The sequence below is a fragment of the Anas platyrhynchos genome, chromosome 3 (assembly GCF_047663525.1).
Source record: "Anas platyrhynchos isolate ZD024472 breed Pekin duck chromosome 3, IASCAAS_PekinDuck_T2T, whole genome shotgun sequence".
Classification (NCBI taxonomy): Eukaryota; Metazoa; Chordata; class Aves; order Anseriformes; family Anatidae; genus Anas; species Anas platyrhynchos.
In genome coordinates, this window is record NC_092589.1 from 19,050,224 (window position 1) to 19,068,543 (window position 18,320).

General features: G+C 37.0%; 1 protein-coding gene across 6 annotated transcripts in view; it reads right to left on the reverse strand.

The window, feature by feature from the left end:
* Window positions 1-18,320, reverse strand: part of ALK (ALK receptor tyrosine kinase) — a 317,869-nt gene that overhangs the window by 182,162 nt on the left and 117,387 nt on the right. For all 6 annotated transcript variants that reach the window (XM_072035464.1, XM_072035463.1, XM_072035462.1 and 3 more), the window contains one exon: window positions 16,790-16,954. In XM_072035464.1, the coding sequence (XP_071891565.1) occupies window positions 16,790-16,954 (165 nt within the window). The remainder of the gene's footprint in view (window positions 1-16,789; window positions 16,955-18,320) is intronic.

Consider the following 18,320-nt stretch of genomic DNA (forward strand, 5'->3'; position numbering starts at 1 on the left):
TTTCAGCTGCTTTATGGCAATTAGCAGAAAATCTCAAGCCTCTCTTTCCACTTCCAGCCGATAAAACCCCTACTTAGAACAGAAATTCTTACTATGCCCCATTGTATACAATTTTTCATTTTCTGCTACATTTTTTGCCTTCAGGACTCCAGTCCTAAAGGCATCAAATTCTGTCTTGATTTATTCCACTACTAAATTAGCAATGTCTCTTGATCCTGTGTGGCCATGTTTCTCCTACTGTGTTCTCTAAACAATCTATAGGTAATGACTTGTAAATTCTTTTATCAGTCAATCGAATTATCTTACACCTATCAGCACTCCTTCAGGAATCTCTCTCTTCTTCTTGTGAATAATCTGTAGTTGCCCATACAGACTTTCCAGATACAACTAAAGCACTTTGTTGGTACTGAAACAGGATAAACCATCTCCAGATGTAGAACAGAAGTGATAGAATTTGTTTATCTTTTATGATGAAAATGTTATTAATTCAGGGTGTTTGCTACTTGTCCATGTTTCAAATTTAAGCTTCAAAATTAATTCATTATTAAATAATAGTGAAAACATGAGATAAGTGTGAAATTCTTACAAAGACAAGCCATATAGAAAACTGTTTTCTTAGTGAGAACAAAAGAAACTTTTGCAAGATGCAGCTAATTCAATTGCTTGTTGCCTAGTGTCCTGGTTACAGCAAACCTGTACAATAGGATTCTCACTGGAAGGAGAAATCATGAACCAGACATAATCATTAAGCAAATTCAATCACCTTTATATTATTCAGATATAAACAGAACCTACTTATCAATGTAACGTGTCTAAACAGCACAGAAGTTTATAGTGGGGGGCTTGCCACCCCCCCCCTTTTTTTTTTGTTTTTTACTGTGAGGCTACAAAAAAATAAAATAAGACACAATACAGCGTAACAAATTCCTTTGTTACAGTCAAATAAACAAAGCAAACATGTAGAGTTTTTATCATAGGGCAAATGCAAATTGCCTTTGAGAAAGTGAGTTGGATACCAAATTGGTATAATCCATGTACACACTCTGAAACACACTTTGTACAAAAACAGTGTCTTTCAAATGTGTTGAAAATACAAACAGTAACATAATCAGAACTTACTTCATCAGGGTTGGACCCAACAATCTCTTGAGGTCCCTTCCAACCCCTACAATTCTGTGATTTTCCATTCCAAAATCATATAAATGCACCACCTTTAATATAGTCAGAAGTTTCGTACCATAGCATAAGATCAAATATCTTGCAGATATTAAGTAAATCATTTCTTTTAATTAATTTTCTTCATAGGCAGCTACTTCAATGGAGGGTCAGTATGTTGGTAAATAGACAAAACGGTGAATTTTAATACAGCTATGTTACCTGGAGATGGCTTAGGAAGTTAGCCAGAACTAATTTAACTTCATGTATAGGACAGCCCAAGCTTGTCCAAATAGCTGGATGAAAACAGCCAAGCTTTCAGAAAAGTTAACCATACACATCCCACATTTAACATGACTAGGACTTGCAGAATCTCAGAATTTAAACGAGCCATTTTTTCATGTTAAGACACATATGTGTTACACAGCTTTGGATAAATAACCTCTACACATAAGGGGTAGATATCTTTTAAACCATGTTCACTTAACAGTAACATTTTCTTACTAAAAACCTAGAAATTGTTTGCCATTAGAATTATTTTGTAAACCACTTTTGTTACTCTAAGTACATTATATTAACAGCACTTCACAATAAGTATTTATTCTGTTAATAAAAGGTTATCAAATGGTCAAGACATTAAATAACCAAATTAAAGCTTACAGGATTCAAAGCTAGAAAATGAATTCATGCTTTACAAGTTTCACTTTTTTTTTTTAAATCATCATTATTTAATTAAGTACAGTTCAAGAATATTCACATTAAACTACAGGAGTTCTGATTCTTAAGAATCCCCTAACTACGTTCTTCATACTTAATGGAATGAAGTAAAGAAGAGAATTTGGGACTTTCAATAAAAAATCTGTTCTCAGTGGAATCTAACAGAGCATGGAAAGCCCTGGTGATAGTTTCAGCCTTACAAAGCTAGCAATCTTCCTTCTATTTCTTCTTTCTGAAAAACAAACAAACAGACAAAACACCTCCAGCCCAAACACTTGCCAGTCCTTCCATTGGGGAAAAACTATAACACATTAATCATATATTTGAAGTACATGGCCTGTTTAAAGAATCCTCTGATGTGAAGTATCATACCTATTTCATGAGATCCTTTGCACCTTACAAAGTTACCTTGAGTCTTTTTCTTTTGCCATCCGTAACTATGCAGTCGTAATACCAATATAAACTAACAGCATTTATCACTAAACTGGGGAGAGGCTCTTTATCATATAATGTATAGATAGGACAAGGAGTAATGGCTTTAAACCACAAGAGGATAGATTTTGATGATTATTTTTTAACATTTGGAATAAATTGTTAACTCAGAGGGTGGTGAGGCCCTGGCACAGGTTGCCCAGAGAAGCTGTGGGTGTCCCACCCCTGGAGGTGCTCAAGGCCAGGCTGGGTGAGGCTTTGGGCAGCCTGGTCTGGTGGGAGGTGTCCCTGCCCATGGCAGGGGGGTTGGAATTAGATGATCTTAAGGTCCCTTCCAAGCCGAACCGTTCTATGATCCTATGATTAATCTGAATCCCTTCGGTCTTTACTGGCTCTGGCACAGTTCTATTCATCTTTGCATTTCATTGTAATACAATTTCAGTTCAGTGACTACATTCACCCTGAGTTAAGATTCACAACTACCCAAGACAAATACTAATAAAGCTATGGCCTGTATCATGATGTGAGTCAAGAGACTAAGAAACAAGAAGCAAAAATTTAATCCAGAAGTGAGCTGGGATTTAACTCTTTTTCTGAAATCACTGCAGCAAGGCCAATCTTAATGCATTTAGCAGCAATTAACACTCAAAGCCAAAACAGCTGCACATTGCTGATGCTCTCCAGATGCAAGCTAAGGAATTAAATCACGGGATAATTCAATTGGAAAATTGCTTGTAATTATGGAGAATGCAGTGACTGCTTGACTGCTCGTGGTGACTGGTAGCTGCTTCAAGAATAGTGAAGTAGTCTATGCAATGCACATTGGATACATAAAAGTGGCTGTGTTAAGAAAAATCTCATTTAGTTTCACAGAGATATGGGTTTTACGTTGTTAAAACTGTATTTGCTGACATTAATGACAATCCATTTTCACTGTGCCATTACTGCCAAGGAGCAGAATGACCAACTATCACTTACACATAGACCAGTAATGTGAACTTACAGCACCCGTCCTCTGAAGGAACTCAGAGTACTTTGCAAACATACCAAAAATGGTCTAACTCTAAAGAACAGTGATCTGAAAAGGGTTTGTTCTTCCTCATCTTATTTAATATACATGCAAACAAACCGACCTGTACTAACATGTAATTTAAATCCTTGGTGCCACAAGGCTGACAACTTCTGGGAACAAAGGAGGGTGCTCCTCCACTTCAAACATTAAAAGTAAAACTCAGATTCAACAACAGAAGAGTAGGATGCAAAGAGGTTGAGCCAGAGAACCTCCATTATTGTTGACAATCAGAAAAAAAAAAAAAATTCAGAAGAAATTGGTTTGACTTTTGGATTTACAGTTAACAGTGCAGGGGAAAAAAAAAAAAAAAAAGAAAAAAGCATCATTTCATCTGTAAACTCAGCAAATGTATTCAGAAAGTAACAGGCTGATGCAGTTTTCTACACTCCGTTTGTAAAATAACCTTACCAGAACTGAACCTTATTAGCATTACAGCATTTGACAGTCTGCAGATTATTTTAAGAGTCTTGCTGAGGGACAAAATGGCTGCTGGGTGTGATCATATGCATACTGACTCTGTGATGGAATGGGAAAAACACCTAGGAATGCTGATTTCCAGTTTTCTAGTTAGCTATTAAAACACACAGCTCTCTTAGTTGTCAGAAAAACAGTTAGGGCAGCAGTGGTTATTATAACAGACTATACTACCTGTGCTTCAGCTACTGAGAATTACTTTGCCTGATTTTCTTTTTATTTACTTCAAAAAGCACTAATACAAAAAATCTTTGTGGAACAAGAAATCATTTATTTACAAGTGGCCTCCGAAATCAATCACCCCACATCAAAAGTTAAAGTTGTTACTTTTAGTACTATCAGCTACACAATAATTAAAATTGATTATAAAGTCACAACCTGTCATTAGGCTGCTGTCAATTGAGAAAAAAATTCTTCAAAAGCAATTATTTTAAGTGATTGTAAAAAGATTCCCATCAATTAAAGAGACATCTGGTAATAGGGAAAACCTGATAAATTATCTCTTGTTCTCAGTGTTAGTACTTTTCAGACCAAAGGTGATGCAGGAGAGAAATCCTTATGGTCATTATCTCTGCCTGAAGAGAAGTAAAAAATCCATTGTGCTGTGGCCAAAGACAGGTCAATCTCCTTCTTTAGATACGTTTGGTGGTGATCAAAGTGCAGGTCTCAGTAACAGAGATGACAGGCTCTCAGAGATGACAGGATAACATGTTCTGTGAACCCAATCTGGCAAAAAATACTCTGAGTATTTGCGTATTGGGTAGTCATAAGAAACAGAGGTGCTTTGTTTTTTTTTTTAAACAGATGACTGTAATACAGCAAACACTGATTCTTAGCAGGACTATGCCCTAGAGCAGTTTTTCCAGTGAACAGATATGCTACTATTTCTACACAACGCATCCCCTCTGTTGCTTCCCTAGAGTTTTTCCGTCCCCGAGCTACGTCATCGTTACAGCTTTTCATTCTGAAGACATAGAAAGTGGTCATCTCCACCGCCAAACTTCCAAATCTCAACAGAGTTCTCAAGAATATAATGCCTGTACCCTCCTGAACTTGTTCTACAAGCTTACAGTACAGGTTGTCAAATTGTTGTTGGTCTAAATTTCTGGTCTAATACTGAGTCTAGAGGGGATCAAAATGATTAAATGGACCACACTGAGAAATGCCCTGTGCAAAGGTCAACCTCACTCCATCTTTCCTATGTCCCCCACCCCGAGCAGGAAGCACATAACGTCAACATACATAACAAGCACCAATTGCCAAAAAGAATAAAAAGGTAGAAAGAAGTGGCACAGCATTACTTCCTTATACTACCAAACAATCTGGCATCTCTAAGGCAAGAAAGGTACTGCACCCACGTTAAAGAAAAAAGGGGAAAAAAAAAAAAAAAGCTGCAGCTCATACCCATACCAGGTCTCACACCTGCAGCTGCCAGTGAGACAATGCACATGGCACATCTGTATCGCTTCCGTGACAGTGTCAGGCTTTAAGGAACAACATATTCTTCAACTTAACGTGCTCCTGTTGCTGGACAATGAGAAACTGGAGGCTTTCAGCAATTTCACAAACAGTCTGATTATAAATACACCTGGGCTAGCAAAATGCCAGTTCCTGTGCTCTGTAACCATTCATTCTGCAAGCTTAAAAGAACAAGAGGGCAGTACCTGTTAAAGATCAAGGGAGAAGGAGGGAATAGGAAGGTGTTTTTCCAAAAACACAACAAAATAAAGAGTTAGGATTTGATTATGTTGCTGGAGTTAAAAAAAAAAAAAAAAAAAAAGGGATCTGAAGTTTCTGCAGTCTGCATTACGAGCAGTTGTCTTAGTTACAAAGAGCTCAATAACTCAGCTCCATCAATAAAAAGGCCTGGCTGCTGGTAAAAGTAGTGTACCAGGTGAAAAAACAGGTAACCAATAAGTTAGTTAATTTTCATAAGTAGCTTAGGTCATTCTTGCTGTAATGGGCATAACTAGCTTCACACTAAGTGCCAGTCTTTGGCGCCCCACCCTCTCTGATGGTTAATGGGTGTGATATTAGATAACACATATATTAATCAACTTATAGCTCTAATACATTTCACCTGCCCACCCACAAAGCAGTCTGAGATGCATAATTTCATGCCAACAGTAAAACACACGGTAGAGAGTGATGAAAGTGTTGCCTGTAACGTGTCCTTTCCACAGAGCTCATGCCCATCTCGTCAGGGATACCACAGCCAAGCAGAAAAGCTCTTCCCCTGGGTTATGCAGTGCTTTACACCCAGATGAGACACCTCACCTGGTTAGAGTTCAGTTATTTCAACGACACTTCATGACTCACTGTGCAATGAAAATGTAAGCCAACAACCACTCAAGGTGTGCCCCTACTCCAACACATTTTTACCTTTCCAGACAGATACATTCTCCCCACAAGTCAGTGGAAAGAACTGGATTGCTCAGCTTCACACAGCACTCAGCCATACCGAACCCCAAACATCTCAGCTAAGCACATAAGCAAACACAACACCAATACCACGGAAAGCATATTAGCTCTGGTATGACTTTATAATGTGACTTCTCACCTGTGCAAGCAAAACCCAAATGCTGGTTCCCAAAGTTTCATCTGCAGTGAAATACCCCTTAATCCTCTCACAGCCTCCTGTCAAATTTCCACTGTACAACAGAGCAGGAGTTTTTGTTTTTTTTTTTAATAATAAACATGTTAATTTCTATTTCTTGAGTTTTCCTTGATTTTAAGGTAATCGGGAATTCACAAGCTTGCTGAATATTTGTAAGCACCTCAAATTTCGCAGAAGTCCATATTCAGTTCAGCTCTACACAGGACAACAATCACTTGAGCCCCTGCCATTAACCATTTGTTCTTCACACTGGCCATGCAGTGAGAAATGCCTGCAGCAGGCCACACACCAACCTTGAAAAAGATGGGACTGCATCTTTATCATTTCTTGCTTCAAAGTCATTACAACCATCTCTGTTTTTTCAGGAGGTTTACAGGTAACGGAACCAGATTTTCTGTTCTCTAACTAGGTAATCAATTCCTTCAGTAAAGCTAAGCCTCCATCTCTGCATCCATTTAATTTTCTCCATAGGTGGCTAAGACAGACACCTAACCTACACTAGTATTCATATTTAAACAAATGTATTTAATGAAAATTGCTATTAAAAATGTTAATTGGTGCTGTTAATCCAGCTGCTGTCACTGATTTGCAAATGCCTTGGCATCTTTACTAAGCAGTATTTTGTAGAATCTGCTCTGGCATAACAGATACGACTTTAGCTTGATTAGTAATTGGAAAATTAATCTAAGAAATTTCAGTATGGAAAATTCCAAGTTCTGTATGTCACAGAGAACTTCAGCTCTAATAAAGTGGCCTTTTTGATGCGTATGACCAGCTCAGCCTTATCCACAGTTAGCAGCCTAAAAAGCTATAATCTGTTACAGTAGTTGAACATAAACCATTCTCTGTTTCCTCTCCACGTAATTCCACACCTTCAGGAAAAACACTTAAGAGTAGAATTAAACCTGCATCAGTTCATTGTTTAAACATGGACTTTTATTTCTGCACTGCTCTGAATCACTGCCTTGAAACCTGAATGTCCTTGCACCTTCAGCTGTTCAAAACTGGTATCAGAGCTTTGCAGCTTGGGCTTTTCTCTGATAACAAAATTACTGTGACAGGTGAAAAGGAGTTCCCATCTAACCTTTATTATGCTGTTTATGTGCCTTGCAAGGCTCCAAATGACTGCCAGAGATGCTTATCTGTGGTATACAGCAAAACGTTTCCCTTCATTGCCTGACCTTTCCACTTCCCCACTGGAAGCACACAAAAACAGTGAGATGACCCACCCTAAAAGCAGCACACAGAACAAATTACTGCAGCTCTGTTCTAAATCAGATTGTTTCTTTTGGCATAGGCAATGCTTTGGCTGTCTGAATACCTCTTCAAATCTGGTGAAGTCTACTCATCATCTTGTTTGCTCATGTTTACACCAGATAATTTATATGACAGCCTCTCAGAGAAGAATGGAAAGAACTGCTCACAGCCATAGAAGAGGAAGAAGAAAAAATGCAGAACAATGACTAAAGCCCACTATTGCTTTTTTTAAAAAAACAAAACAAACAAACAAACAAAACTCTGAAGGAAATGCCATTTAGAAATAAGCTGTGCTTGCTTCTTTCATCTCTGTTGTGACACCTGAATATTCACCTAATAAAAATGACTTATCTGAGTTTGCAAGTAGTATGAACCCACTATTATCAAGTCAAGATTCAAAAATAAAGCAAAACACAAAACATTTTCCTCATTTTAACAGAAGACAATCCCTTGTATTTATCCTTTTTTAAATTCTCATCCATGGAAGGCAAAAGACAAATGCCCAGCATTTCTAGATTAGGTGCACTTGATAGATATGAAAGACTATGCCACTGAGTCTAAAGGGGGTTAAGGGAACTTAGAGGAAGTGATTTTTTACCAAAAGAGGCACTCAAAATATAATTCACTACACAGAAAGGCAAGGATGCTCAGTATAGGACTGGCATCTAGGTTTGCAGATTCCAAATCAACAACATATTGTAGCATGTATCCCAGCAGACTTACAATATAACGTGGGAGTGCTGTATTGTATCGCTCCCCGAAGCCCCAAGGCAAGCCTGTCTGCCTACAGCAAATACTGTGGGTAGTTGCTTCCCTGTCCTGCTTTCCCAGTATGGCCATTCTCATGTTCTTACATTATATGATCTGTTTAATTATTGTGCTCTCAAAACAAGCAAAGAAAACAGATGAAACTTTAGGGATAGCTTCTAACTCATAATTGAATGGAAGATTATTCATTATAAGCTACGCAAGATGTCTGGGGCCACCTAAACAGTCATTGCATGGTATTAAGAAAAGAAAACATCTTTAAAGATGTAAAATGATTCTCATTCAGTATCTTACCTTAAACACTGCGGCCTTCTTTGATGACTTTGAGTAGGATAAAATAAGCATTCTCAGTTTAAGCTGCTATAAGAGAAAACTCTAGAATTGCACAGTTAAGCTCACAGATCCTTGTAGCAAGGGAGTTGGGATCCCTGTAGAAAGGGCCTATACACAGGCATGTAGAAAATCCCATACGATAAACTCTATTTATTAAAAGTGAACCAGGCCAACTTAATGCCAAAAATATTGCAGAGTAACAGGCATCTAACTGTTAGTAATAGTTAAGGTACGAGAGATGCATGAAGTCTGGAAGAGCTAGGAATACAGCTCAGCTTGGGCTATTAATTTAAACATGTTGTATTCTAGTTTTGCTTTGATGACATACAGAAACCCTTCTCCCAGCTCCTCAAAACAGTATGAAGTAAATGCCTAACGTAGAAGGACATTCTCAGACTCATAGGTAAAGAAACAGGAATAACTGGTAATGCATATAATTAGACTATGCTTGGTAAGGAGTAGTTTACAAAGTAGCTACAAAATTTACAGTGCCTTGCTGATGCTCCCTCATCATACATTACATTTTTTATTTACAGAGACTGTAAATAGAGACTACTACTACTGGTGGTAGCTGCTATTAGCATGGCTCTCTCTCTATATACATGTATATATATATACACACACATACACAGAAAACCAAGGCAGCAGAAAGGCTAGAAAATTAAAACTATCAAACAACAATGTGTAAATTCATTGAATGTTCTTTGCACAAATATATGAGTTTTCTGTACTTGAAAAGTACAATAAAAAACCAATGTGCCCATGGAAATAAGCACTCATGGATAAAGAACACTACCCCTACTACACAGGAAAAAAATCACAAGTCTGTGTTAATGCAGTAGTCTTTTCCTATAAAAAGGTTAAACACAGCCAAGAGCAGAACACACTTCCTTCCAGCTGTCCTTTCAGTTTGCCTCTCATCTTGACAAGGAGAAAGTGTCTCTAAGAGTGAGAAAGAGGCCATTTTACAAGCCATTTATTCTTCATTGTCAGTGCCTTTTCTGGATATATTCGTTGAAGTACATTAGTCACAGGTATGCAGCAAGTCCTCAGAGCACACTAACATCTGATGCACACTGAAATTAATTTTTATTTTTCAGCTTGGGGAACAAAATGTTTCATGACGAGTTGCAAGCAAGTCTTCACTGAGTTAAGGAATTAGCAGAGAAGATTTCAAAAATCAACAAACACGCACGCTTCTCCACAGCCTGCATAAATACATACCTACTGTATAAACAAACACACTGTCCTACAGTGAGATGATAATTTGTCTCTTCAGAGGAAGCTCATTAAAGAAAAATAACATTGCAATAACAAAGCACAAGTGTCGTACTAATGAGAAGAACAAGCTGCAAAATGCTAAGAACATCTGGTCTATTTTTTGTACTGAAAGAGAATGAGTTGGAAGCTGACCATCATAAAAAAAAACTTTTTTTCTTTTTTCTCCTCACAGCCCAGCAGACTCTGAAGCAAGTTTGCTTTGTTTTTAGTGCATTAAAGTTATATAAATTCCTACAGAGCCATGTTGCAACACTTGATATGTGTGTTGCCAAGTTGAGGATCAAAATTTAAATCTCATGTAGAGCAACCATAACTGTTCACTGTAAATAACATTTTTGATTTGAAAACCCTCTCTGTTTACAAAGGACGTGACAGTGGCACCTATAAATCCATAAATCTCTCATTTGCAGTAAGACCTATGAATAATTTTGAGCCTATGTGTTGTTTCCAGATCTTGCTTTGTTCTCCTAATATTTCACTTGTGGTTTGTAGCAGATCTTTTAACCCAAACACAACGATTATTTCCACTGATTCAATGGCTAAATCTTACGAAGGAAAATAACTAATAGAAAACCCAATTCCACTCTGATTTTACAAAATAATGGAAGTTTACAAATGTTCATAATATACCTGTTGTTCATCTGAATACTTATAAATAATAAAACTCGGATGGCCTCATACTATAGCAGTATCTTTCTAAAGACTATTTGAACATCTGGACTGAATCTCTGCTGACTAGGATGAGCTATATTGTCCTCTAACATTAAAAAGAAATGTGTTTATTGCACATCACAAATTTTAGAAAAAAATGAAGATGTGAATATATGAAAAAACTTACATATTTTCCCATAAAATTGAAATTCTCCTGAGAAGACAATTCTGTTTTGTTTTCAGACCCACCCTGTCAAACCTCAAACACCATATATTGATTTACTAAAGAAAAGAAGTATAAGAAATACTATGAAATCTTGTCTAAAAGATATATAAGATGGATCAATTCTGTGGGATCAAGGCATATCCTGAAACCAGTCTCAGGATTAATATAAAGGGAAGACTTCTGTCTAGCATGAATCCAACTACTCTGTTTACCCTGTATTCTTTCCCCTAGTAGACAGCTATCTTTTTAGCATTACAAGTGTTTTTTCTGCTTTAGAGTACTACACATTAATTAACATCTGAGCTACTTGCTTCTTGCAAATCCATGTTTATTTATACTCTGCAGTTCTGTTAATAAAGTGATAACCTGAAAGAAAATGTTATTTATTATCTTATATTATCCTCCTCATTCTTCTTTGTCTGAGTAGTCACAAATTAAGGTCAACAGCCATTTGATAATCCTGCAGTTCATTATCTCCCATTTGGTAATACGCTCAGTGCCTTAGCCTTGCTCCATTTCTTTAATAATAATAACAAAATCAAAATTGCATTAACACAACGTGCAGATAATTGTTTTAGAACTTACACAAGAGCTTTTCAACTAATCAGCAGCTGGCTAGGATGCTGTCATTTGCCACTTCCCTTGCCCCCTTCGTGAAAGTTTAATCTACATTTTCCATTAAGGAGTTGCTTCAACTCATATTCACATTTGCAGACTGGCTTATTACTTCCTTGTTTCTTATTTTAAATAGTAGTCGTACCTCCCCAGCTGATTTCGTCGTCTGAAATTTTTATCAAGTATCTGCATATTTTCATGGTCCTGAAATATTCAGATAATAGAAGCTGCAATTCACTTTATCTAGTATCACAAGACTTAAATGAGGAGTAGGCAACACTTGCAGGAGTGGTCAAGCTTCTAATCCTTCAAGTTTAAAACTGTGTTTGCAGTTGTAAACACACACTGACATTCAACCAAGCACAGATCTTGGTCTGGTTTGTGAATACATATTTTGGGTTCCACTGTTGCTGGTCCTTCCTCCTTAAATACACAAGATGAACTTTGTGCTAGTGGCTTCTCTCTTCCTCTGCCATGTAAAATCTATCTCAGAAGCACTGTGCTCCTAGATGAGAGACCCAAATTACTGTCCTCTATGAGCCCAGGGGCAACACAACAATGTGATGTTGCTGATAGGAAGCTCATCCATGGGTTGTCTGGGAGAAGGATAATACCAGCACTGTGAAAAGGTCACAGGAGGGATGAATTCTTGAGTGGCACACTTTCTGATGAATACTAAACCACCCGTTACTCAGTGGCTCTACCGTACAGAAAACCCTGAGTTTGAATCAAGAGTTGAATAAAGATGCATAGAATTTATGGCTGGTTTGACCCACTGGAAGTTTATAAGAGAGGTCAATGACTTTTCCACTTGGGCATGGCAAACATGTTTGACCACACTGCTGCAAAGTGCAGCCTCGCCAGTTCACAAACTCTGTCCTTCTAACCACTGACTGGACTGTGTAACTAGCCTCCTTAGGAAATGCTGCCATGGTTGCATGATCTCCAGTTCCTCATATTTCATTACAATAGACAGCAGTACATTTGGTGGTATAATATACTAGGAAGGATCATAAATAATTAAGAATTAATCACACGTCAAAAAAAAAAAAAAAAAAGCATTCATTGATGCAGAATTCTAGATTTTTATAGCAGTGTTTTGTTTAGTTATGAATTAAAAGAAAAAATGTCTAGCAATGGATTGCCTACTCATTGCAATACATACAGACCAGATTCAGATACCATTAGTAGAGGTTTTCTTGTCAATCATTAGCATATCAGTGGAATTTTAACATTAAGTCTCTAATTCTGCAAAATGTTAAAAAGCTTGACTTGAAAATATTAGTAGCTCCAGCAGATCTTCATGGACTGTGAAGGGCCTAGGAGACGACTGAAGCACTGTAGCACAGAATTTCTGAAAATCCCATACAAAGTATCTTGGCACACACACTTCTACAGATTTCTACAGACAGTCCTGCAATTCTTCCTACCAGTCAATGTTTTTGCACAAGAAATGGTTCCATACCATTTACAAGACTTTCATAGAACAGCAAATAATATTAAATATTTAAGTCACACCTTTTCTCTCTCTAACTCTAGAAGTTGTTCCAAAACAGTACAATTCTCTCCTTTTTCATAAAGGAAGAGAAAATTGGGGTGAAAGATGGGAGAGGAACAGAACACCATGCCAACCCTGCCAACATAGGCTGAAGATCCATCAATGTCAGCCATCTGCTTCTGAAAACAGACAGGTGTAGATACATAGGAACAAATATATGAACAGGGTGAGCAAACAGTTGCACTTTCCCAGATTAATCCTCTGGCCTTCAGGGATATATTGCACAAGGATTTTCTGAGCCAGAAAAGGATTGTAATAGTGGTAATTATTTTCTTCCCTTCACACCTCCTGTGCACCTGCAGAAGGTTTTAGCTCAAACAGTCCCCTCTGGCAACTGGTCCTACAGTTTTATTCTGTGCAAAATACTGAGGGATCTCATTTGTTTTTGTTTTGAACCTGACACCTACTAATTTAATCTGATGATGTTCAATTCTGTATTAAGAAAAATAAGGAATATTCCTTCTATATTCATCATTTCCTTACTTTATAAAGTCTTGGGAGTTTACAAACCTTTAAAAATCTTTCATAAAGATTTTATAAAATCCCATGATTTAGTAAACCATTGCCACTGTTAGATGTCTCTTCTAGGCAGAGAAGATCCCTAGTCTGTTTGAGGGCTCTTAAAAGAAAGCCATTGCATCCTTGTTTCCATTCTTTTAATAACTTTTCCAGATGTATTAAATAATTTTTGATGTATGGGAACCAGAAAAGAATGATGTATTCTAGATATAGGTGACCCACATATTTATAGAAGTGTATTATTTTCTATTTTCTCCTCTTTTCCCAATTAATTCCAACACGACATTTATTTTACGACTGCTAATGAGTTGATATTTTCACAGTTCTATTCTTACTCAAAAATCAGCTTGAATAATTGCAACCAGATCAGAATCTATTCTTATATATGCCAACTCAGACTGTTTCTCCCACCACTTCCATTCACATAATCTACACTAAGTTTCACCCTCCACCATTGTCTGGTTAAGCATCCTTTTTCAATTCTTTGCAAACCAGACCTCCAATTTCCAACACTGAATAATTTAATATCAGACTTTGTCACCTCAACATTTATCCTTACTCAGACCTATGATTTGCGTGACACTACACAATGAATGTGTCAAGTGAACGTAGCACTTAGATGTGACCATAAACAAACACTGAGACATCTAAAACTTGTTCCTCCTCTAGGTACTCAGTTCCATGATGATTTGATCTGATTCCTAGACACTGAGCTGTATCATGCTGCAGGGAATGAATAAATAAATAAATAAGTAAAAATACTTCCAGTGTGTTTCTTCGGGATATCTACCAATGATTTCCTGACAAACCTTTTACATAAATGTTTATGAAGCACAATGAATCATACCTATGGCATTTATCTCTATCAGTGTCTTAACATGACTTGATAGTCAAGTTATAAGGATGACCTAAACCATCTCAAAAGCTGGTTACATTATCTGTTTCTCTCCGTGCATTACTGTCTGCAAAGGAGATGAAATGAGATTGAGATAATTGGAAGTACAATTTGCAGGAACCACTGGGGATTGGAATTACTTGTGCTTAATTATTTCAGAATGAAACAGACCGCATAACTATTTGTGCCAAGCAGCTGTAATTAAAGTGATTTAAAGTAGAGATGCCAGCTCCAAGTGTTGATTTTTCAAATGAGTTTTTATACACAAAAAGTTAGTCACCTATGAGTTTCAGACCAACAGTTCTATTGAGGGGCTTAGGAGAAAATTGCCCAACATATTTAAAAAAAATAGCAATTAAATTAAAAGCATAAAAAAATAAATAAAAAAGACTAAATACAGACAAAGGTGTAACTCCACCAAAGAAAAGCACTACTGCAGTGCCCTGGTCAGGCCCTTCACCTGGAAAACCTTTATTGTTCTCTGTTTTCTCCATTTTTCCCACTCCAGGAAAGCAACAACTATTATTTTTAATTCAAAACAAGCATGTTTAAATTCAAAAATTTCATTAGCAGTCAGCTTGCTTGAGGGTTTAAGAAAAGGAAAAATACTTTCTCAGCAGCAGACATTCTGATTTACCTCAAACTTTCACTTAACTATCTTTGTAGCAAGAAATTTATTATGCATATGTATGTTCTTTGATGTGAAAATTAGAAGATATTTGCATGCATCACAAATGTGGTCCATCTGTTTTAAACACAATACAGAACGCACTAAAATGACTTGGTTTGCTGATGAACCAGTGTTCAAGCAATCGGCCTTGAAAGTTAATTTATAATGGCTTTTTGGGGAAAAGTTCTATACTCTTGCTAAGGATGAGAAAACAGAATTCAAGAACATGAACAAAAGCTGCACTGAAACTTTTCCTTAGTCTTTACTTGAACATAAGAACTGTTACAAGCAGTACTGTCCTATTGCAGGTCTGCAAAGTCAAATGACATCTCTGATGCTGGCTAGTGAGGAAAGGATTTTTTCACTTGCAGCTTTCTGTAATAGAAGCTTTTTGAGTCAGGGACTGTAAGCAGACTTGAATTAAATAACCAGGGATTAATGTGTTCTGCAAGAATTTATCCACCCCTTCTTATGCATACTTCTGGCCACCATAACATTAATTCATGCATCTTATTACCACGATTTACTCAGATACTACAAGAAAAATATTTCCTCTTGTATGTTCTATACACGGTATTTTTAACTTCATGGCTGCTTCCCAGTGCTCTTCAATGCACACTTTTATAGATCTCACAGTCCTCACATTGCAGACAGAATAAAGCATTTAATTTTTATTTTTTTTCCTAATATAAAAACTGTTCCATAATTCCAATAATGTTTGCTATCCTTCCCTATACCTCTTCGTTTCATATTCCTGGTTAAGCTTGTAGCCCTAACTCCACTTTTCCACTTTGTATCTCCATTCTCAACCACCACCCCACCCTTATAGGCCAAGGTTTCAAGCAGATCTTACTAAACAGCAGGAAAGGTGTTAAGAATTTTTAGCTTTCTCATGTTTAGGAGGGTAAAAATATACCTACCAATTTTTTTTTATCACTTAAAATCTTTAAGAAATATACTGCTGTTCACAGTTATGATTATAAGCAGGAAAAGTAATTCCAGCAAACCACATTTTCATCCAAGAAAGAAGAAAAGTGTTACACTCATTTCTCTTCATGTTTCCTAGTTGTCTCTACAGGCAATAATATTTCTTACATTAAGGGCAAAACCTATCTTTTGTTTTCACACCAAATAGAAAACCTAAGCCCTGAACACAAGGATAAACAGCACCTAGAGCAGTGGTAAAACCAGACTGAGTGATTTTAAATATTTTGTTCAACCACGGAATAACCTTAAACATGGGCACCACAGGACTATTCTCATCCAGATATTGTCCACAGAGAGATCAGCCTTATACAGAATTTACACAATATTATGCTTTATATTCTGCTTCTCATATATATAATGTAGATAAAAGCAGATACTTCATATTCAAAGTGACTGCTTTCATTTATCATACTGTTTGAATTCATTGCCTCCTGCAGCGAAAGGATTATAACTGCCTGAAGTATTTAAAAGGACATGGTTGGTTGGTTGTTTATTTTTGTTCGGTTGGTTGTTTAAAACCAACCACTATAATGAAGGCATGACATAGTTGTATTCATCTTACCTTTTGGCGTATTCTCGGAGTGATCTCTCTCTGGCACATCTGGGATGTTTAGCTGTGAGATATCCTCTGCACTCACTCTCAGCCAGGCTTTGTTGGGGGCTTCCTGATCTTTTGATGAAAATGAATATTCCAGCTCACAAGGAGATTCAAAATTGCAATCAAATACTGGAAAAAGAAAACAGACACAGAACATACCAGGTTGATTAAGTTCAGCTTCCTCTGTGCTAGAAAGTATGTTTACACACATGTACTTTTTTAATGAGTAGCAATAAGGGAAGTCCATTCAGAGACAGGCATAAAATTGTACGAAATGGACCACTCTGAGATACATTATGGTAGTAGCAGCAGATCAAGAGGAAGACCCAAAAGCCAGTAACTTCTCTTGTGAACAGACAAAAGGACAGAACAGGCTGAATCAGGGAAGGGAATCATCTAGACTAGTAGCTTAGTCGATTGATAAAAATGAGAAAGAAAGCAAATGTCATCTGGGATGCCTGTTCAAATTCATCTTGGTCCATTATAGTGCAAAGGCTACTAACAGAGTTTATATAGTCATGTTCCATCTCAATGAGCACAGGACTCTGCAAAGCAAGTCGTATATCCTGGGCATATGGGACATGCTAGTAGCCATAGGGACTATACCCTGCAAAGCAACCTTCTGACTCCCTGCGTTTGATAAGCTTGACCTGCTGTTGCAAAACTTTAGTCTCCAAGGCTGTAGAGCATCTGTCTCCAACAGACATTTCTTACTGAGATGTTTCTTTTAGAAACCAATTACCTTGTTGGTATAACTATGATTCGCTTTCGCATGTCCAATTTACTATCAAACCATAATTCAAGTTTCTTAACACAGCATGTATTGATAATGCACAGATTTCACTTTCAGTTGTCAAGACTGCTCTTTTTTTTTTTTGAATGCCCAGTATATGTGGCTTTATTTTTTCTCACTAGTCTGCACTCAACACAATACTCAGTACCCGAAACTATTTCTGAACAAATTCTAGCTCCTCATTGTAGTCTTCTACAATGTCTATTGTGAAATTGAAACAAACAATCTGAATCCACATTAGTCAAATTAACTAATACATTTTAAAATTTAATTACATTCTCTATTAAACATCTAATTTCTTCTTAGTGAGCCCACATTTATGTAGTTCAACCTATTCTCCTGGTGATACAACATCTTCTATTCTGAAGGTTAATACTATTGCCGGCTCCTGACAGTTCTCTTCGCTACTCAGGTGTTTTGTCATTCACTCAGCATTTTAAGTGCTTCATACCACCATGGAAACCACATAACGTAGGGAATCCATACACACCAGAAGTAGTGATAGCAAGGATTTTACATATTTCTTTAAATTTGAATGCACAAGCTGCTATCCTCTTCAGGCTTCCATGCTATCAATGTACATTTTACAAATAAATGCACGAAGCACACTTCAATTTAGGCAGCAGTGAATGGTGGATATATTCACGCTACACAGTTTACTACTACAATATTGTACCCAATCTGAAAACAGCTTTTATATCT